This window comes from Peromyscus maniculatus, chromosome 7 (genome assembly GCF_049852395.1).
Source record: "Peromyscus maniculatus bairdii isolate BWxNUB_F1_BW_parent chromosome 7, HU_Pman_BW_mat_3.1, whole genome shotgun sequence".
NCBI classification, from domain to species: Eukaryota; Metazoa; Chordata; class Mammalia; order Rodentia; family Cricetidae; genus Peromyscus; species Peromyscus maniculatus.
The window spans coordinates 68,316,994-68,339,977 of NC_134858.1; the positions used below are offsets into that span (position 1 = coordinate 68,316,994).

The window sequence follows — 22,984 nt, forward strand, 5'->3', positions numbered from 1 at the left end:
AGTCTATTGGCCTTCAGAAAAAAAGACCAGGGACAATCATGGCTAGTTACTTCAGCTAGAACTTGGTTGTGTGTGATACTTTACTTGAAGGGAAGCTATGCTATGCAGTTCAGTCTACAGACATTGAGGAATAGTTTGGTCAATGACTTTCAAATTACTTTTTTAAAAAAATAATAATGTTTTGATTTATTATTAATTTTTATAAAGCAATTATAATTGCTTTAAAAAATTAATTTTAATAATAGTTTTTAAAAGTCTAAGTGATTGATATAATATAAATAGTCTTTGAGAAATATGTATTTTATTGGACAGATCATTCTTACCCAATTCTAGCATCCACTTTTTTAATAGTAGGTGCTCTTGAGGTATAAAGGAAGGGACTAGGTTTGGGAGATATTTAAGGAATATTATTGTGAAACTTGCTGCAAGTGATTTAATCACAGGGGTTCTCCTTTGAAAATCTTAATTTCAGTAGTCACTTATTTGGGAGTAATGCTGTCTGTGTGCTCTTGTATCTGTCCTCTCGTCTGTCTGAGCATGAGAGGGAAAAGTTGAATGTGGCTTAGGATGGGAGGTGGGGTTGTAACAGTTTTAGACACTTCATAATAAATTAAAACTATAAGCACAGCTCTTTGGAGGAGAGTGTCTAATTTAGTTCTGTAAGAATGGCATCAAATGTTGAATATTTTCTTCATTAAACTTATATTAGCCTAAGATAAATGTTAAAATGAGAACTTATTAACTTAAGTATTGACACTATTCTTAAAAATTTATAGAGGCACCATGCACTGATTCACAAAGGAAAAATACCATGACATACTAATTGAGTAATGATCGCTCATCATACTGGAACAGGAATTTAAAAATTTAAATACCATAGTTTATATGGTAAACCATTTTGTATGTCAGTATTCTTAGAGCTTTTGTTTTTCAATTGCTTCTGTGGTTACTGGCTATTGTAGTTACTTTTCTGTCACTGTGAAGACACCATGACCAAGGCAACTCATGGAAGAAAGAGTTATTGGGGGCTCACAGTTTGAGAGTGAGTCCATGACCGTGATGGCAGCGAGCATGGCAGCAACAGGCAGGTGTGTCTGGAGCAGTGGGTGAGCGGTTACATGTTGGGATGACAACCACAGGCAGAGAGAGCTCATGGGGATGGCATGGGCTTTAGAAACTTCAAAGCTCACCCCCTAATGACACACCTCCTCCAACAAGGCCACACTTCCTAATCCTTTCCATTCAAGCTTCAAACAACCACACCAGCTAAGCCAGCAGCAAAATCATCATCTACACTGTTGTCTTCTGAAAAATAGAATAATCTTTTTTCTTTTACTTAAAATGTTTTGATATAATTACAACATTTCTCACTTCCCTTTCCTCCCTCCAAACCTTCCCATATACCCCTCTTTGCTCTTTGAAATTTATGACCTCACTTTTCATTGTTATCTCATGCATATATATATATATATGTGTGTGTGTGTGTGTGTGTGTGTATAAATATACGTTGCTAAATATAACCTGCTCAATCTGTATAATGTTACTTTTATACATGTTTTCCGGACTGATCATTTTGTATTAGATAACCAACTGGTGTGTTATTATTCCCTGAGGAAGACTATTTCTCCTGGTCTCAGCATTCCTTAGTTGCCTATAGTTTTTTGCCTAGGGTTAAGACCTTCTGGGCTTTTCTCTATCCACCTTGGCATATGTATTGATGTCATCCATGTTCAGCTCATGTTTGGGCAGTTATATTGGTGAAACTTTATGAGTGTAGCTTCTCACATTACTAGGAGACACAGTTTCACAGCAAACTCCCTGATCATCTGACTCTTACAATCCTTCTGCTTCCTCATCCACAATGTTCTCTGAGCTTTAGGTGTGGGAGTGTTTTGTAGATGAATCCACTAGGACTGGGCTCTAACTCTGCATTTTGATTGGTTGTGAATTTCTGTAGTGGTCTCTGTCTGTTGCAAAGAGATTTCCTTAATGTGGGGTACAGACTACACTTACTAGGTGTTTAAGGACAAATTGTTGTTAGGAATTATGCTTTAGTAAAGTAGTAGTTGTAGATTCTCCTCTAATATCTATGAATGCACTAGCACTGAGTGGCTAGCTAGGTTTCTAGTACTGGGCTTCCTTCGTGTTGAGCAGGCCTTAAATCCAATTAGAGAGCTGTTGGTTACCTCCAATGTATATGTGTTCCCGCTATACCCTTAGGGTTATTTTGTCATGCTGATCGTTGATGTGGTTTATAAGCATCATAGCTAGGTAGGGCTATTGTTTGCCTCCTTCATTTGTAAGCTTCATGGTGCCTTCCGGTATCATAAAAGTAGTAATCGAGAAGGAGGCATTCAGTTCAGTTCCAGTCCAGGGGTCTCTGGACCTCGTTTCTGAAGTGCATGGTATCTTGCAGCAATAGAGACTCTGGGAACAACCAAGGGCAATAGCAATAGGCTATATGTTTTAGGAGACTTTTGGACAATCCTGACCAAAAATTCAAAAGAGGGCTTCTCCTGTTTGGTATTGGGGTTTTTGTTCTGTGGTCTTTGAGAAAAGTTCACTAAAACTATTTAAGTGTATTTATACACAGAATTACATGTATTATAGGTTTTTTGTTAAGGTGCATAGTTAATAGTATGATTCCTTATGGCATTTTCAGACATTCTTGTTGTTATTTTTCCTTCCTTCCTTCCTTCCTCCTGTATTTACCTTCCTCCGCAGCTCCTAAAGACCCCACCTTTTCCCATTTCCCTGTTAGATCTTTTGTATCCTGCCCTTCCCCTTTACCCTTTTTCCACCTTCTTAAGGAGCTCCCCTTTTTCCACTTCCTTGATCAGATCACCGTACCCTACTATTACCTTCCCCCCAATCTTGGCAATGGTTGCATTTTACTTTCCTGGTTTCTGCAGTTACTGCTGAGGCACTTTTCAGTGCATACTGTCCTACCTGTGTCCTGGCACTTTATTTTGTCACGTCTCTTAGTTGTGGTTATTGGATTGGATTGTAAAATGTGTTTGTGAACTAAGGAGAATCTTAATAAGAAAGAAGTTTGTAGATTGTTGAGAGAGTAGAATAAACATTTAAGTGACTCACTTAAATTATAGTTTATTTGAAAACAAAACCAGCTTAGCTAAGGATAAATTAATACATGAAGGGAGAACAAATGATAAAATAGTTATTAGTTTGTATAGCATACATTTGAATTATAATGGGATAAATTTAAAATAAATCTACTTTTTTATGCCATGGAATATTTTTGGAGGACTCTTTATCTGAGGCCAGTTAGTATTCATAGAAGGACCCCCAGCCAAAGATAATCTTATATTGACCTTACTGTGCTCAGATTGAGGGAATATGTACATTTGTAGTGTAGGAAATTTAATGTACTGAAGGAACAGTTATAAATAAAAAAATGAGGTAAATTGCAGTTTTAAGATGCTCTGATTATCTAAAGTGGGAAAGTTAAGAACAAAATAATTATATTTTGTTTTTGAATTCAGAAATTGTCCAAAGATAAAAAGCTAGAACCAGGATTCAAGTCCCTAGCGTAGGTGCCTTTCTCATGAATGCTCACTAAACATTTATGGCCTTCATTAATTATGATATTTAATTTTTAAAATTTATTTCTATTTGGTGTGTGTGTTGCCTGCATATGTGTCTATGCACCACATCTATGCCTGGTATCCAGAGGCCAGAAGAAGGCATTGGATCTCCTGGAACTGGAAGTACAGACAGTTGTGAGCTACCATGTGGGTACTGGGAATTGAACCAAGGTCTTCTGGAAGAGCAGTAAGTGCTCTTAACCACTGCACCATCTCTCCAGTCCCAAATTAGGATAGTTAACTTTTCATTGATAAGATGCTGGCTCTATCTAAACATGTAGCAATGATGTTTCTTGTCTGCTTTAGACTATCCCCATAAATACGGCCCACAGGGGGGCTGTGCAGATCACTCCGTCTTTGAAAGGATGAGGAAGTACCAAATGACTGGAGTAGAGGAAGGAGCACAGGTAAGGATTTCAGCACTTGTTAAACTTAAGACATGGAAATGTACTTGGGCAAATGTTTCTTCTTTTCACATATGTGTTCTAGGCATTATGAAACAGTTATACCACTGTTGTGAAATATTTATACTTGTTTAATGCTCAAAGAGGCCATGCACATAACTTAGCAGTAGTAAAGAGGTAGTGCTGGTCACCTGTTTTAAAACTGAGAGTCCTGAATCTTTACAAAAGCCAAGATGATGGATTACTCACTCAAATAAAAGCTCAGTGCTGTTGACATTTAAATTACACATTGATTTTTTTTTTCTATTTGATTTTTTAGTCATAAATAGTCTAGGCTATGTTACCATGCCCCTAAATTTTTATACCATTTGAGTGTCTAAGCAAATGCTAGATAAACACTCCAGGAGAACAACAGATTTTAAGAATATGTGAGCCGGGCGGTGGTGGTGCACGCCTTTAATCCCAGCACTCGGGAGGCAGAGGCAGGTGGATCTCTGTGAGTTCGAGGCTAGCCCGGGCTACAGAGTGAGTTCCAGGACAGGCTCCAAAGCTACACAGAGAAACCCTGTCTCGAAAAAACAAAAAACAAAAAAAAAAAAAGAAAAGAATATGTGAAATTGCCCATGGTAGTGAACACCATGCATCCCAGTACTTGGGAGGCAGGGGCAGGATGAAAATGTAATGAATATGTTCTCAAGTTCCTAAATTTTCTGTGAATAATTAGAAGTATATTTGATTTTGTTAAGTTAAGGATTGTATAGTTACCTCTAAGTTAACTTCTTCCTCTAAAATATAAGAATCTAGAAAGACTGAAAGGAAAAGTATGCAAGAGATAAAAATTACAAACTCTAATTATTAATATCAAAGTAGACTTCAGGCAAGAAAGCATTAGTAAAATAAATACATTTTTAAAAGATTCAGTTCTCTTGTGTTATAACATTATACTATAACTTCAAAATATATAAAGCAGGGCGTGGGGCTGTAGCTTACTTGGTAGGTACCTGTATTCCTAGCACTTAGGAGCCCAGGCAAGATATGAACTTCAAGGTCATCTTCAGCTTCGTCTGAGTTTAAGGCCGGCCTTGCTGCATGTGACCTTGTCTCTGAACAGAAGGATACAGCTGAGATTGACTGAACCAGAAGGAGAGGTAGAAAGGCCATGTGACGGAACTTTCAGTTCACTTCTTAGGGACAGTTGAATAGAGAATAAAGCCCAATAAAGATAGGGAAAGTCTGAATTACATGATTAATAAATTTGACCATTTATGTTAATTACTCTGCTTGGAAATCACCTTCACACTTAAGACTAACTTAATTTAAATTTCTTCCTCAAAAAATAGTTTTGTATTGGAGCATTCAGGTTTTTCTCCTAAAGTTAAAAAAAAAAAAAAAAGCTGTATATGCAACTTTAAATGTAGCTAAGATCAACATAAGATTGACACACAAATCTTTTATTATGAAATAACATGATTATAAATATGAACTATAATGCAAACTTGTACATATGAAATACTTTTCAGTCATTTCCAAGCTGAACAGACTGGCACCACCTAGAAACCACCTAGATGAAAATCTTGAGGAAAATAGTATTAAAGGCATGCTTCCTCCAAATGTACTCTTTAGGACTGTAGCTTTTTAATAGTATTGATTTCTCCATCCCCTATGACTGGGAATTGAATTTAGGGCTAGTTCATGCTAGGCAAGCACTCTGCCACTGAACTATATCACTAGCCCAGTAGAATTTGTTTTTACCTATAATGGCACTTAAAATTCTTTTTCAAAATTGTGTATCTTTATGGTATAGTCTCTATAGTATAGATACATAGAGAATAAAATGATTATAGTAAAGCAAATGAACATATTCATTATGTCACTGTTACTCCTTTTTTGTGGAACATAATACAGCATTTAAAGTTTATATAAATTAGCAGGGGGATTGTCAAGGGAGAAGGAAAGTATAAAACGTGAATGTAAATTTGGAGTTGTGGCTTAAAATTTAATTCAGGTTCTGTGTGACTATCAAATTAGGCTTAAAACAATGTTTTTGATGTTGTAAATGTTTCTGAGTGTTTAAATTCAACAGTAGTGGCAGTTCATTAAAGAAATACTTCCTGCTAAATCTATTAAGTGATAACAATATAGTGAAGAACAAACACAATGAGGTTCTTTTTTAAAAACTTATATTCTAGTGGTTGAAGTGATAGTGATGAGCTGGGGACAGAAATTAAACAAGTAATAAATGTAAGGTTGCCCTGTATAAGGAAGCTAGGTGAATGGTTCTGTGAAGTGATCTAATGGGTGAACTGACAGTCTCTCCGTCTAAGAGAAGATACTAACCGGATCAAGAAAGACCGCATAAGCATGTACAAAGAATGGCAGGAGACAGGCAGGCTGTGTTCTAGAGAATCATAGAAGGCTTCTGTAGTTAGGCTTTGGTCATATGGGGTCTTTTCTGAAAGCAGCGTAGAAAAAGAAAATGTTTGGTTGGTAAAGAGATGCTGTGTGCTACTTCTCTCATGGAACATATGCAGAATTGAGAGCTTTATCCTTGGAGTATTAGAAACTCATTGAAAAATAGTATGCAGATGAATAAGTACATTTTCTTTTTTTTGCAAAGATTATAGTGTGAAAACCAGTTTAAAGTCCAGAGATGGTAAGTAGCTTTAGCTGGAGTGTCAGAGCCATAGAAAATGTCTAGACTCCTTAGGTATTTAGGAGTTTGGTAGGACTAGGTTGTAGATGGGAACTGAAGAAGATATTAAATTACTATGCATGACTATTGACTTACTTTACATTTAAATGAATATGTCTTTAAATACACTTTGAAAATGTTTAAAAAGGAAGGAATTGCTTGAATAGTAAGTTATCTATGTGGAGAATATTATGGATAAAAGTGATATTTATGCATAATTTCTAAATATTACCAAATGTAAGTGACATATTTGTACATATTTATTGTGTGTGTGTGGGGGGGGGTGTGGGTGTGGGTGTGTGTGGGTGATGATCAGAGTCCTCATTTTCCATCTCCCCAGGTTTTACTACTTTTTGTGTGTGTTAGGAATTCTCAATCTCTTTTGTTTGGGAGATTGTCATTAGCTGCAACAGAGCAGAGTTGCCCTACTTAGCCATAGAGTACCAGAGCATGGCACTCCTCCTCTTCTAGGTTTTGGTGTCCACTAGCTACCCCTCATGTTCCTGCCTTTCTTTCTAACTTCTAGTGGCCCCCATTATACTAATGGCTTTAAAAGTACTTGCAGTATTACATAGTCACATGATATGAAATTGTCCAACATATGTATTCTAAACTATAAAAACCTATTATTGTGAAACAAGCTAATTACCAGAAATGACTCTTTGACATACAGGCGCGTCAAGAGGAGCATGCTGCTAGTGGTGGTCCCGAGCTCCTGAGGAAAAAGCGCACAACTCAGGCTGAAAGAAATACTTGTCAGCTCTATATCCAGACAGATCACCTGTTCTTTAAATACTATGGAACACGAGAAGCTGTGATTGCCCAGGTACTTAAGTTACTCATCATGTTATGAGTTCTCCTACTGTTTCCTTATATAAAAGTGAAAGAACGTATGCAGTTTCACTTGTGCCATGGGGAAGTCGGTAAACTAAGTGCAGAGGACGTGGATTGCTAATCAGAAGAGAGATAAAGGGAACAATTTCCTAAAGTTGCTGATGACACTGAACGTAGGCTTTTGTTATTATTTGTTTTGTTTTGCTAGGAAAGTGTTTTGGACTTGGGGCTGGCCTCATGCATGGTAGACAGTTATGATACTTACCTTTGAAAACAGTTCCATCTTCATTTTGAATTTGAAGGAGAGAATAGGAATTTTTCCAGTAAGAAATGTATAATTTCTGTTTTGTGTCTTATTGTACTTACTTAGCATTTTCCAAGTAAAATTATTATTTATAGTTTTTCCCTGCCTTTCCCCATGAGAACAGTCTTACTTTCTGGCCCAGGGTGGCTTGAGTTCACTTTGTGCTGAGGCTGAAATCATGGTAATCCTCCTGTTTTCAGCCTCCTAAGTGTCCTGGAATTACAGGTTTGCTCTACCACACTACCTATGGTAATGTCTATTAATCCTTATGAAAATAGAAATGTTTGAGGGTACCCTTTAAAATGTCTTTTTATGTTGAAGATACCTAGAGAAAGTTTGTTAAATTTATTTTGACTCAAAGGATTTGAGACTGAGAAGATGAGGTGCTGTGGTATAGCTGGTGATTGCATTTTGGTGGTGGGAATAGACAGTGAGCATTTAAGAAATCTGAAAAATAGAAGACTACAGTAAGCTATAGTTTGAGGATAGTGGAAAAATGGGGAGAAATGAGAACATTCAAAGGGCAGGGAACAGCTCTGTAGAGAGACAGTGTAAGCGGAGAGGGACGTGGGTATTCTTAAATGTGCACTGCCTTTTTTGAAGAGAAAGTGCCCTTCAACATTCACTAAGGATTACAGTCATGAAGAAAAGGGACCCTTTAAGGAGGAGTCACCATTTGAGGAAGTAGAGATAGTTAGAGAAGGGAAACTCAAAGGTAAAGAGGGAGGAACTCCTTTAAAGCATATGTAATTATGCCTGGAGAACTATCTGAATCCCTGCATATGAGAGTGGAACAGGAATAGTGAGAAAACTGCATTAGACATTGGGAGCACTGAAGCCAGGCATGTGAGTTTAGGATGGACCCTTTAGCCCTGCCTTCCTGTTCCTTAGAGTGTTTATTGGTATAGACTGCTTTTGAAATGTTTCCATTAATGCTACTTCTTGACCATCTTCTGTGCCTTCCCAACACATTTTGGAAGTATATGTACATATTTTTACTTAAGTGGTAGCCGGGGTGCTATTTTGTAGATGAGTTGGAAGGTTGCGTGCAGAGTGGTCAGAGCCAGTGCTTAGGTGGGAGTCAGCTAAGTAAACAGACACCTCTTGAGAACTTTCATTAAATTTATTTCCTTTTAGAATTTAAGTAGATGTAATATCCTTTTTATATTCAGATTATCTCCCTCCTATATACCTCGCTATAGTAAACCTTTATTAACTTATAGGGACCTTCTCTATTTCATTTACCAGTTAATCCCCAGCCCCTGAAACAGTGCCTAGTACATAGAAAGTAATCAACAAATCTTTTGGAATTTGTGCCAGTGCACAACAGAAGGACTGTTGTTGAGAAAGGAATGCATGTCCTGATAATGTTAGATTCTTGTAGAAAGTGTTTGAGTTTTAAGGACAAATAAAGACATTTCAGGCATTAAGGTGTATAAAAAGGAGGGGATATGGGACTCTGCAAGCTGGATCGATGAAGCAGTTTTTAATAGGACTGAAGTAGGGGGTGCACATTTGATTGGTTGATTGACCAGAGCCTGGGAAAAACAGAATATCCACTCTGCCCTAGCTCACTCATCTTTTCCATTCTGTTCAACATATAGTATACACATTTTAAAATTTAAGTGTGTAGCGTAGTTCTTGGTGTTACAAGGAAAAATTAATAATCTTTTTCATATTTTAACAATGCCTCTAAAATGTTTTGTCTTCTTTTTTAATTACCAGATATCCAGTCATGTTAAAGCAATTGATACAATTTACCAGACTACAGACTTCTCCGGAATCCGTAACATCAGTTTCATGGTGAAACGCATAAGAGTAAGGAACTCTAGTAAAGACATTTTAAAAAGTAATATGGGTGCTGGAAAGATGGGCTCAACAGTTAAAAGCACTCATGCTCTTTCAGAGGACCTGGGTTTGGTTCCCAGAACCCACATGGCAGCTCAGAAACTGTCTATAACTCCTGTTCCAGAGAATCCAATACCCTTTTCTGGCCTCCATGGGCACCTACATGCATGTGATGCATTTACATACATGAAGGCAAAACACACATAAAACAAAAATAAATAAATCTTAAAATTAAAAAATTTGGTAAGGACCAAGTTACAACAAAAGAAAATACTTGCTTTTTACTTGATCTGTATACATGAAATAACATAGTAAACATAATTTAAATCGTATCTACTCTTGTTGCTTCTCTTACACACACACACACACACACACACACACACACACGCACACACACGCACATACACACATACACGCACGCACACACGCGCACATACACATACAGAGTTTATGATTTAAGAAACAAATCTAGGAGTCTAGGGAGATTGTTCAGTTGGTAAAGTTCCTGCCATGAAGAACCTGAGTTTGGATCCTCAACCCATATAAAAGCCAGTTGTGGCCCCATGTATTTATAACTTCAGTACTGGGAGAACAGAGATAAGCTGATCTCTGAATTGCTCATTGGCTAGTCAATTTGATGAGCCCCAGGTTCAGGGAGCAACTGTCTCAAAAATGAAGTGGAGAGCATTAGAGGAAGACTCCCAGTGTCAACCTCTGACCTCCACATGAACATATACACATACCACTACAAGAATCAAATCTGCAAGGACTCAATCTATACTACAATAGAGGTAACAGTACTGCTTTTGTCTGATAAACACGGTTCGACTTTCCCCCTTTTTTATTACTAGCTTTTTAAGGTTTGCCTTGTGTGTGTGGTTATTTTGGGTGTGTCCCTTTTGTTTATTCTAGAACAGAGGAAAAATACAGTGTTTAAATTAGAAGTTGGAGAAACAGTTATAATCTTGAAAATTTACAGCTTACAATGTCACGTGTCAGGTTTTGAGAAGTACTCTAAGAAAGAAAACTGTTCCTCTAAATTTGGCTATGGAATCCTCTTCTGTGGTAACATCATTTGTAACTCTCAAAACCTATTGTACAGAACCACAGGGTTCTGAATGTAATCTCTTGTCATTTCTGTTATACTGGTGATAGCTAAAATTGAATCTAAATATTAGGTATATTAAAAATGGGTAGTTAATATTTAAGTGTTAGTGATTTTAACTAAAATGATAATCTCAGTTACAGTCCGCCAAGCTGCCATATTCTTCACTGATACACACATTATCTTCACAGTACCATTTTACTAAATTCTACCTTTCCCCAAGTTGTTAGATATTCATTATTTTCTATTGTATTTTATTGCTTTGGAAAATTACTGTTTCAGTTTATATGCAGATAAATATTGAATCACTGATAAAATAGGCTAAGTAAAGAATTTTCTGAATTTCTTAAATATATGTGCATATCTTTTAAGATTCTAATTTTTAACTGGATATACCTGGGTTTTAAAACATTTACCCTCTCATAAAAATTTTTACCATAAGGTTTCTTTATATTTTCATAAAATGACTTTATAACTATATATACTAGACATTTTTAGTACATATGTAGTTTATCTAAAAACAGCTGAAGGTATTCCTTACTTTCAAAGGTAGTGTAATTAGATTTTGCATTGGTTTATCTCAAGGTGCAATATGGTTTATATTATATGAGTCACTTATCACTAGAAATCCTTAAATGTGCAAGTAAATGTGAAAAATAGTTTGAGCATTGGTTTTACTGGCAAAGCAATAAAATGTAACATAATAGAAAATAGTGAATATCTAACAACTTTGGGGGAAAGGTAGAGTTTAGTAAAATGATTGACACTCAAGACGTATGTATCAGTAAGAATATGGCAGCTTGGAAGATCACAACTGAGATTATCATTATCAGTACTTAAATATTAACTGCCTATTTTTAATATAGCTGACTAAAATTTAGATGCAGTTTTTAGTTAGAGCTAGTATAACAAATGTCAGAAAATTATTTCTATATGAAGTGGATAAAGGCACTTTTATGCTTTCATACATGGGTTGTTATAATATATACTTACCTGATTTTGGATAGTTTTGTATTAAATGACTATAACCAACTGTGTACAGTTAATTGATACTTAAACTGGAAGTTCTGAAGTGTGTCCTTAGATCATTATTCACAGTGGCGTTTAATCCTGCCTCTGAGCCTCTTGGTTTCTGGAGGGTGTAGATCCTAAGAATCTGTAATTCTCACTGTATCAGTTATAGCTGGCCTTTCAGACTGACTGAGTTTGCCTTCTAGAAAAACACTGACTTTCATATAGATCTTTTCTAAGATCTATTTCCCAGTTTGTGGCGTGGTTTCCTGGGAAAGCAAACTGCTCTAGGATGTAAGAGGATAGGTGGGAGTTGGTGGAAGAAGCAAGGTTGATACTTGAAAGTGTTGTTCAGTAAAAGTTTTGTGTTGATTATTCTTCAGATTAGGAAGGAGGGACTGTGGAGGAGAGCAGTAGCTAAGCATTAGATAAAAGATTTGCAGGAACAGTTTAAAACAGTAAGAGAAGTTGAAAGGAGAATTCAAAATTCTTGTGTATATCCAAGAAAACAATGAATCAAGAAGTTAGTTGGGTTTAACTCACGTGCAAGAAGAACCAGAAAATCTGGCAAACTTTGTCTTGGACTCCATACTTATTTCATGTTCTAGTTATTATCTGGTGATGAGGTTTTTGTATCTTTATACTCATCCCCATTTGTAGAGCTCCCATAATAAGACTTGCTGAGACAGTTGAGTTTGAGAAACCATTCTTCTTTTACTAGAACTTAGAGAGGTACAGTGTCTTTTCTCTATGGCTTTTGTTCAGGAATCTGGCAGATCCTTGCTGGGAAATTTAACATCTTCAATTTCATTTTCCCTGCCCTGCTTTTCTTTTGTCCTTTTCGTTTGTGTGTTTATGGTTTCTGTGGCCAGTTCAGGACTGTGCAGTTCTCTGGAACCCACAAGAATGTTGTCCAGGTCTATGTGGGAGGAGGTGGGTAGGAAACAGCCAATAGTAATTACTTATTTAAATTACTGTTTTGGATTTTAGATCAATACCACCTCTGATGAAAAGGACCCTACAAATCCTTTCCGTTTCCCAAATATTGGTGTGGAGAAGTTCCTGGAGTTGAATTCTGAGCAGAATCATGATGACTACTGCTTGGCTTATGTCTTCACAGACCGGGATTTTGATGATGGTGTTCTTGGTCTGGCTTGGGTTGGAGCACCTTCAGGTAGATTGTGTGATAATGTCTTAATACTCTGAAGGAAAAGCAACTTTGGGGGAAGATTAGGTTTTACTAAGTGTAGGAGAAAACAGTACCTATACAGGACTTTAATTCACATAACCTGAGTTAAGACCAGATGCACAGCTGGGCAGCATTGGTGCATACCTTTAATCCCCAGCACTCGGGAGGCAGAGCCAGGTGGATCTCTGTTGAGTTCAAGGCCAGCCTGGTCTGCATCGTGAAATCCAGGACAGGCACCAAAACTACATGGAGAAACCCTGTCTCGAAAAAAAAAAAGACCAGATGCACAACAATGCAAATGGTGGAATAGATGAAGCAGTTAGCAGTTTATTGTAAAAAGAATGTACGAGTTGACCTTGTGGTGTACACACATGTAATCTCAGCTCTCAGGCTGAGTCAGGAGGTTTGGGAAGGTAAGTTCAAAGTCATCCTGTACTGCATAGGGAGACCCTGTCTCAACTACCTAAGTAAATAAATAAATAAATAAGTAAAAATTTAAAAAAGAAAAGAGAAATATGGGAAGTACCCTGATTTTGGGATTTCTAGAAGCTGACAAAATTTTGTGGGAAGAAGTAGTATTTGTGACACTCTAAAAGGGAAACCTACATTTTCCCACAAAAGCTAAATGCTACTAAATTCCCCTGCTGCTTGGAATAGGGCCAGAAAGTCAAAAGGGCAAAACTATGCTTTTACTTTGTGAAAAGGAGAAACAAAACAAACAAACAAACAAAACAAAACAAAACAAAAACCCTTATAGTCTTTTCTGTTCTGCATTGAGAGAAAGAACAGAAAAACTCTGGTCAGAAGCAGCAGATAGAAAGAAAACATATCTGATTTCCTCTGGTCTTTATTTTTACAGCAGAGATGTGCTGCCTGAAAGGCAGTCTAGGCAGCAAGCCGTGTGCCACATCCGGCTCTATTGGTATCATCCATGATCACTATGGAGATGGGGTCCATCATTGACTAGGTTGAGATGAGTAGTCCCCATTCATTACAGTGGGTTTGAGGGAGCTGTTGACAAATTCAGATTTACTCGCTGAAAGATGGGTAGAAAGGTCCTCAGATTCTTCGGATATGAGTTTGGATGTATGGAGTCTGAGTTGTTTGTAAACTTTGAAGCCATAAACAGGGATTTCTCCTTTCTTTCTTGTTTGTTTGTTTGTTTTTTGAGACAAGGTTTCACTGTGTGACCCTGGCTGTCCTAGAACTCACTCTGTAGATTATGCTAGTCTTGAACTCACAAAGATTTGCCTGCCTCTGCCTCCCTAGTGCTGGGATTAAAGGCATGTGCCACCACCACCCAGCTGATTTCTGCTTCTGATGCCTCATTTCTGTTTAAACAGAGGCAGGTGGATCTCTGTGAGTTCAAGGCCAGCCTGGTCTACAGAGTGAGTTCCAGGAGAGCCAGGGTCACACAGTGAAACCCTGTCTTGAAAAACCAAAAAAAAAAAGAAAAGAAAAGAAATGATTTTTCTTTACCTGGTATAAAGCATATCTTTCTCATTCTTTAGTTTATTCTGTGATTTATTTTTTATATTTTATATTCTTAAGTAGTGTGCTTTATTTTACATTTCTTGCTCTTTCTAAAGCAGCCAACAATAAGTACCCTTATTTGTATTTTCAGTGCTTTTTTTTTCTCATGTTGTAAAATATACTGGATTCGTGTATCACTAAAGTACAAATTTATGTCACAGACTGCTTGTCCTCCTGTAGTATTGTTTTAGTCTTTCTCTGTGGCAGTCTTCTTTTCATGTTCCTTGCATTGTGACAAGTTGTTCAGCTCTTTCTCTCCCATGATGTTTCAGATTTTATAAATTCTGTTCTCTTTTCCCTTCAAATAGCTGAAAATTTTTTTCACAAAATTAATGATATCATTTTTCCTATTAATTAGTAAGTATTATAAAAGCTTGGGTATTTATTTGGATTTTCTTTGCATATTTTCTAGATAGTCTCAGGTGAGAAATGGTTCTCATCCTGTGAACCATAGCTAGCCATGCTTGCATCACTGGAGACCTGGGAAGGACTGTTGTGGTTCACAAGCTCCACCTGTGGTCCTTTGAATCAGGAACCCTTAGTATTAGTTTCAGCAGTCCTTGTTTGGACAAGCCTTCCAGAAAACACTGCTGCACACTAAGTGTGAGATTTTTGTCTCTAAAGCTTACTCACCAAATACCTCCAGAGCAAACAAGATTATTTCAGATTGGGAACCTGCTACCATTTCACATTTTCATTTAGAGACTGTGGTTCATTTAAAAATGCCTGTAATCCTAATGGAATCATGAGTTCAAGGCCAGCCTTCACTACCTAGTAAGACCTTGTCTCCAAAAGAAAGGAATGAGGGGTGGGAGAAGAGAGGAGGGAGGGAGGGGAAACTGCAGTCAGGATATAAAATAAATGAATAAATTTATTTTTTTAAAAAAAGGAATGGGGGGGTAGGTGGATACTACAGGAGCTTGACCAACTTTCTTGAAATCTTTAGATAACTTCCTGCCTTTTACATACATAACTGCTTAATTTTTTATTGTTTCTTGAGAACAGTTTTTAGAGTTATAGAAAAATGAAGCAGATGTTATGGCGAGCCCTACACACACACACACACACACACACACACACACACACACACACACACACACACACACACACACACACACCCTGTAATGGTTTTAAAGAGTGCTGTTTGGCTGGGTTGTAAGATGTCCTATACTGATGTCAGATGATTTTGTTATGATTAGCTGGAGTGTGGGGGCCTAGAGACACTTAGTATTTCTGTCTAGACATCAGGATATTTGGACCATTACTTTGTGTACTACTCATTTTGCTGACATGACACTGGGTAGAGTGTTTTTATTGTTAGGTTCTTTGTGTGGTTGAATCAGGACTCTACCTTGGCCTATTGTGAGCAGTGATAGGAGATTGAGTAGTCAGAATGGAAAATATGACATTTTTTCCCCAACCTTTATCTTCATTTTTTTCTCCCTTCTCTGCTCTTTTTCCTTCTGTGTTAATAACCTTTCCCCTTTATTTCAGGTCTACAATACTCTCTAACTTGACTATTAAATCCCCAGCTCTGGGTCTTAGAAGACTTTTTCCAAAAGCTCTTAGAGAGAGGATAGGCAGAGATTAAAGGCCAGAGTAAGGGAAGGAAGGAGTCTTTTCTCTCTTGTCTCAGTTATCTTAATACAGGGTACCAGCCTTGAAATAACACCAGCAGCTTTGTCCTCTTAACTGAACTAATTTTGAATTTGATATGCACTTGATTTTATAAGGAATGTTGCATATATAATCTACTTGATTATCCCGGGATAATGGTTCCTGCTTCCCAGTAGAGGTTACATTTTACTGCCTGTATTTTCTTCTTTCTTAAGAGAGGAAGCTGAACACAGGAACTCTGTTATACTTCAGCATTATCATGTAGAGTATTTGTTGAGGCTCTGTGGGAATAGCAGAGGTACTAAGAGCCCTGGGCGCTTGCCTACTTTTTTTTTTTTCTTTCTTTTTATATATACAGTCTAGTAAATTACTTTGCATCAGATTAATTTATATTATAATTTATTTTCTCTCCTTTTGAGACTATCTTTTTGCTTATGTCTTGTGTTTGTTGTTACCTTTTTCTTTTTAGATAATGCTTCACAGCTGACTTACTGAGTTTATAGTCTGTTAGTATTTCTTAATCTTTCATTTTTATTTGGTCTAGGTAATCTTTGTTAATTCTTTTATTTTATTTTATTTATTTATTTTGGTTTTTCGAGACAGGATTTCTCTGTGTAGCTTTGCTCCTTTCCTGGAACTCCCTTTGGAGACCAGTCTGGCCTTGAACTCACTGAGATCTGCCTGCCTCTGCCTCCCGAGTGCTGGGATTAGAAGTGCGCCACCACCGCCTAATTCTTATCCTGTTGTTTAGTTGTCCTAAATTTAATTTATTAAATTCTGAAGTAATTTCACTAGTCAAAAAACGTAGTAGAGAAGAAGTTACATTATGGGTAATTACCACAGAGTATGTATGTAGCTTGTGAGCTTCAGCCTCTTGGCTGACCCAGTTGATGCAGGAAAATGAGGGCTGAAATATATTAATAGTAAGTTTCTTGTCTTTAAGTCTTTTGTTGTTTTTCAGGTAATCTCTTCTTTTTCTTTTGTGCTGGAACCAGGACGTCATGTACCCTACTTCTTTCTTAAGGCCTTCTTGCAGTAGAGTGCTGCTTTAGGTGTCTTTGATAAAACAAAAACAAAAGCAGTATCTTCCCAGTGAACTGAGTTGACTTGGAGATTCACACTTAAAACTATGCCTTGCCATAGTGGAACCATCAGAAAGGAGCCTGGTTCTCAAACAGAGATATACAGGGGGAGTGGCTCAGGGGCAGAATACTGGCTTAGCATGTGTAAGGCCTAGGGTTTGATCTACAGCACCAGGGAAGAAAGTCAGTCCCAAACTCAGGAAAGATTACTATACAGTTTTCTTCAGGGTTAAACAGATAACCTGTTACCATTTGATACAATGGTTTTGTAACAAAATAAATGCTATTTTGAGATGGAGGGTTCACTGTACACAGGCTGAGCTTGAATTTATGTTGAACTTGGGACCTTGTTGCAGGTTCCCAAGAATTAGTGCTAGGATTACAAGTAAAGTCTTTAAGTTAGATAGCTATCACTTTCATTCTATTGCATTTCATTTGCTGAACCTCTTTAATACACCTCTGAAATATATTTCTCTGGCTTGTTCTTTCCTATGTTAGCCTGTCTCAGTGTTATCAGTTAAGTGAACATAGCTATAGCTTGCTCAGGTTACTTACTGCTTTTGATTTGAGTAAAAAACATTTCACTCTTCTCATTTTATTCACAAGGTTTATTTCTCTCTGATGACTCTGCAGCAAAATCTTACATAATGTAAAAGCAGTTACTGAGCTTGAGTTACAGTCAACTAAGTGAGATGTGTCTCTAATTGATCTTCTGGCATGTCAAAACTAGTTGCAGTATTTAAAGACCATAATTTATAAAATAAAATTTAGTATCTTATTTTTTCCTGTGTGATCTGAGTTGCTCCAATGTGTGCTATTAGTCTATAATTATTTTAAACTCAAGACTCGGAGCAGTTATTTAGGAGATTAAGCAATATATAAATCATAGGGACTATATTTAAGAAGAATGTTCTCAAACTTGTATGTGATCTTGCCTTAAGTTAGTTAGACCTGAAAACTACAGAAACATGTTAGAGTTACTAAAATGTGCCTGTGTACTCTTTTTCTTTCTACTGTTGTGCAGTGTGGAGGCTTCTGTGCCTGGTTCAAATTTGACAGGAGTTATTTTGTACTAGTTTCACATGACAAGTCTTCACCGAGGCAGGATATTAATTTACTACTTGCTCAAAGTTAATGTGTGGGGTATAATTCTTCTAGAGTACTTACTCATAGGTTTAATTTCCTAGTTCCTGTAATGATGCAACCTTCAGAAAAAGAGCAGAAAAGATCAGATATTCATAAATCGCTCCCTGTTTTCTGTGCAGGGAAGAGTGTGTGTAAGACCATCATGAAGGCTGTCAGTGCTTTGTGGGCTAACTCTGCACTCGGCTTAGTCCTCACCTTCCCTTTCTATGAAGTGCATTATGATTCAGCTTGCTAAATCATAACATTTTCCCAAATTTATGTTTGTTGCCATATATTTAATAGGAATAAAGCAATAGCTTGTTTTTGTTGTTGTTGTTGTTGTGGATATGGGTACAAAACAAGGTCTTTACTTAGTAGGCTAGTTTTGAACTGATAATTCTCTTGCTTCAGTTTCTTGAATGCAAAGATTACAGGTGTGCTCCAGTATTCTTGGCTGTAATCATGCCATTCTTGCAGTAATGTTTCCAGTTGTCTTCTATTAAAGTTTTTTTTTTATTTTTTATTTTTTATTTTTTTTAGGAATTTAAAACATTAGACTTTTTAAATGGTTTAGTAGAATGGTTGTATTCTAGTGTGTTGAAACTAAAGTGAAATAATTTGATTATCTGAATATCTTAATCCATTTGATTTTATCTTTTAAAATACCAAATGAGAGAGAGAGAGAGAGAGAGAGAAAGAGAGAGAACAAGAACGAGAACAGATGGCTCAGTGTTAAGAATACTTACTACTCTTGAAAAGGACTCAAGTTTAGTTCCCAGCACCCAAATCAGGTGGCTAACAACCACCTTTTAATTCTAACTCTAGGGGATTTGGTACCGTCTTTTGGCATCTGTGAGTACCTACACACGTGCACATAACCACCAACGCCCCACATATATAAAATTAAAATCAATCTTTAAAAATAATACTAAATAGGAAAAGCTCTTTATTTAAATAGTAAATTTTTATGATGCTAAGGACCAAATCCAGGACCTTGGCACCTGAGACAAGTACTCTGCCACTGAGCTACATTCTTTTAAATGTGAGCATAGACTGAAGAATTTCTCCTTAAAAATGTTTATAAAATTAATTAAAAGAAAGAATAAGCATGGTGACATATGCCTATAATTGCCTGTGGGAGTCTGAGATGAAGAGGATGGCAAATGACCAGCTAGAGTGATTTTTCTCATTTATTTTCTCTTTTATTTCTTGTAAATTTCTTTGGTTGTGAAAGCACTGTCATTTTGATCTTGAATTCCAAAATTCTTGTTAATGAAAAGACATGGTACAAAGTAAGTTACTATGCTTACTCTTAGGTAATTTCTTTTAAAATTTGAAAATGAATTCAGGGCACATTGCAAAATCACAATTCAGGTTTTGTTTTGTTTTGTTTTTTAAGTTTCACAGCTGCTGAAGAGTTGTGTGACTAGTTAGTACAGTAAACTTCTAGCAAACCAGATACTGATATTCTTCCACATATACTTTTCTGTTCTTCCTTTCTTCCCACCATCTCTCCACCCTTCTTTCTTTCATCTCTTCTTAAATCCACGTCACTTGGTTGGTGTTTCACCAGAAGAATGCATGAGGGATGCATTGCGTCGGAGGACTGCCATCCCCTGCTGAGCACCACTGTTTGTAGAAGTGGCTTTTGTAGAATGTACTTAAGGATATTTTAACTTTTATTTAATTTTTAAGTTTTCCTTTTAAAAGATGAAGGGGTATATGCTTTGATTTAGTATAAATGTGGACTTACTCAAATTTAAAGGAAGTAGAAATGTTTTTCTATGTTAATGGCAGCAAAATATTGGGGACTTTTTGATGCTGTAAAACATGTAAGGATTGTACTCAGTCCTAGGGTTTCTATGCAGGGGCTATTAACATTTTATTTTAAATTATTTTTTTTAAATCTTGGACTGCAGGAACTTTGGAGTATTTGAGTCATTTAGATACCAGTTGTATTTTAAATTGAAAAATATAAATGTTTCAACTCTGTAATGATTTCATTTACTTTTTACCTGTTTTTTGGAGAGGAATGGATAACTAATTTAGTCTTTTTATTTTACTTTATTACTTTTTAAAAATCTGAATTAGGAAGCTCTGGAGGAATATGTGAGAAAAGCAAATTGTATTCAGATGGCAAGAAGAAGTCATTGAACACTGGCATTATTACTGTTCAGAACTATGGCTCTCATGTGCCTCCCAAAGTCTCTCATATTACTTTTGCTCATGAAGTTGGACATAACTTTGGATCTCCAGTAAGTACTGCCTATTTATTAAAAAATTTAAAAAGTGATTAACCTGAATTTTGTCTCCAGTGATATTTTGTGGTACAAGTAATGTACATATGAATGTTTAGTGTTAATATGCCAGAGCATAGTGATGTAATTGACCATACTGAAAATAATTCTGTGAAAGCACAGAATTGTATCTGGCTCCTTTCTGGGAGGGCAGCTTTGAGATAACTACCTCATGTCACCTGGGCAGTCTTGAATTCTTGATCCTCCTGCCCCTACTTCCCAAGTTCTATGAATATAGGCATGCACCAACCATGCATGGCTTAGTCTGGCTTATTCAGACAGAAGGTTATCTATCTATCTATCTATCTATCTATCTATCTATCTATCTATCTATCTATCTATCTATCTATATTTGCTGGTTCTGAAACAGTCACCAATACTTATTACACTCAAATTTCTTTTGAATGAGTCTCTTTTTTTTATTAGTCTTGCAAATTGTATGATGGCCTTTTAGCTTTGTTTCTGTTATAGCAATATTGTGATTTACTTGAGCATATTTTTCTATTGTGGAAGTAGATCGATACTTTACATTTTCTTATGATAAATTCCTGATACACAGAAGAAGAAATAGCATAACAGGCCATGTTCCTATCATGCAGAACAGGAATTGGCAAGCTTTTCCCAAAGGGCCTACTTGACATTTTTGTTAGGCTTTGGGGGTAACATTTTGTCTTATGTTCCATGTTCTTTGTTTTCTCAATTCTTCAAATATGGAACGCCTTTCTTAGCTTAGGCTATGTAAGATCAGCTTATATGTAATACGGGCTCATTTACTGCCCCCTGAATCAGTTAGTAATTATCAAGGTTTTGCCTTGTCTACTTTTTGTATTCCTTTCTTTTTCTCTGCTAAGATGTTTAAGTTAAAACATCCTTACATGCTTTAGAAAAAAGGTTTCATATATAACCACAATGTGATTATTGCACTTATAACAGCTGTCTTTGTACCCTGCAACACTTGGTGCATTCTGATGATTTTTAAGTGCTCCTAAACATCAATTTAACTCAGAAATAGAAAATAGTGAAAGATTCTGTGTGCTTTTGCTGGTGCTTATTAAGTACATGTTTGGGAAATTTCTACTTGATAACTGTCTAAATTCATCTTACTTGGACCTTATCATTTGTAAACATGGAATTGTTTATTATTTTAAGAATAATTTGTTGGTGTTGAGGATGTAGGTCAATATAGAGTGTATGTATAGCATACATGAAGCCCAAGGTTTAATTTCCAGCACCAAAATAAATAAACTAATAAAAATATCATGAACTTGTAGTTTAAAATCTTAAAAGGCACTTCTAAGTTTGTAAAATGTATTGTCTCAGACTTTCCTTGTCTAAGTCTGCATCAGAAGTTGAGAGGTTTTCAGAGGAGTTCTTGAAGTATCAGACATGAGCTGAGGGCTGATGCTGATGGTAAAGTTGTAATTTCAAGTGCAAGGAAACACCCCTTCTTCACAACTTTCTCCATTGCAAGCCTTGCCAGAGATGTTATCATACCCTTCTAATACCTTTTCTCTTCTCTGTCCCAGGGCCTGGCTTGTTTTTTATTTTTATTTATTATTATTATTATTATTATTATTATTATTATTATTATTATTATTATTATTATTTGTTTTTAGAGACTGTGTAGACCAGACTGTTCTGGAATTCTGTGTGTATACCAGACTGGCCTCAAACTCATGGCACTTCTCATCTTAATCTGTATCTGATTGCCAATGAGTTACATTTAGTAAATTAACATAATTGTATATTTTATGAATTGTTTAATAGATAATTTGTTTCTCGTTCCTTGTCTGCTTTGTTAACCTTTCCCTCTACTACTTGACTTTTAATGACCTTACCATACGTAACCACACCCTTTCTTTGTGCATGTTGTTAATTCTACTATACATATACATGGTAGGTGCTTAATAAATATTTATTGAGTGATTTATAGATGAGCTGGAACCATAAACTCCCAAACCTGTCCACCTTGACATCTCTCTGAAATCTCTTTCTGCCTGCTTCGCTCTTGCTATGTCTCTGTGCCACATAATGTTACTTTCTCCAGGTGGTTTACATTATTCTTTATGTTCACTTTTATTATCCCAAATATTTATTGTACATTTGTAAACTGCTTTGTAAGCTTTGTATGGAAAGCTGTAATCACAAATGAGAAAGGTCCTGCTTCTTAGTATGAAAAGTCTGATATATTTCTGCTTTTACCAGAGTGGTCTTTGTGCAAATCTAGCTATAATCAAGCTTCTCTGACTTTGCTCCTGCTTTGTGATGATACTGCTGGTAAAGTTTCCCCATCCTGTATTTAGGCCTTGCTATAATTCAGTTCAAAGTTGTGGTGATA

General features: G+C 36.4%; 1 protein-coding gene across 1 annotated transcript in view; it reads left to right on the forward strand.

Annotated features, from left to right (window-relative positions):
- Nucleotides 1-22,984, forward strand: part of Adam10 (ADAM metallopeptidase domain 10) — a 109,316-nt gene that overhangs the window by 62,269 nt on the left and 24,063 nt on the right. The window contains exons 5-9 of the mRNA XM_076576601.1: nt 3,912-4,012; nt 7,375-7,527; nt 9,565-9,657; nt 12,794-12,977; nt 20,441-20,604. Of these exons, the coding sequence (XP_076432716.1) occupies nt 3,912-4,012; nt 7,375-7,527; nt 9,565-9,657; nt 12,794-12,977; nt 20,441-20,604 (695 nt within the window). The remainder of the gene's footprint in view (nt 1-3,911; nt 4,013-7,374; nt 7,528-9,564; nt 9,658-12,793; nt 12,978-20,440; nt 20,605-22,984) is intronic.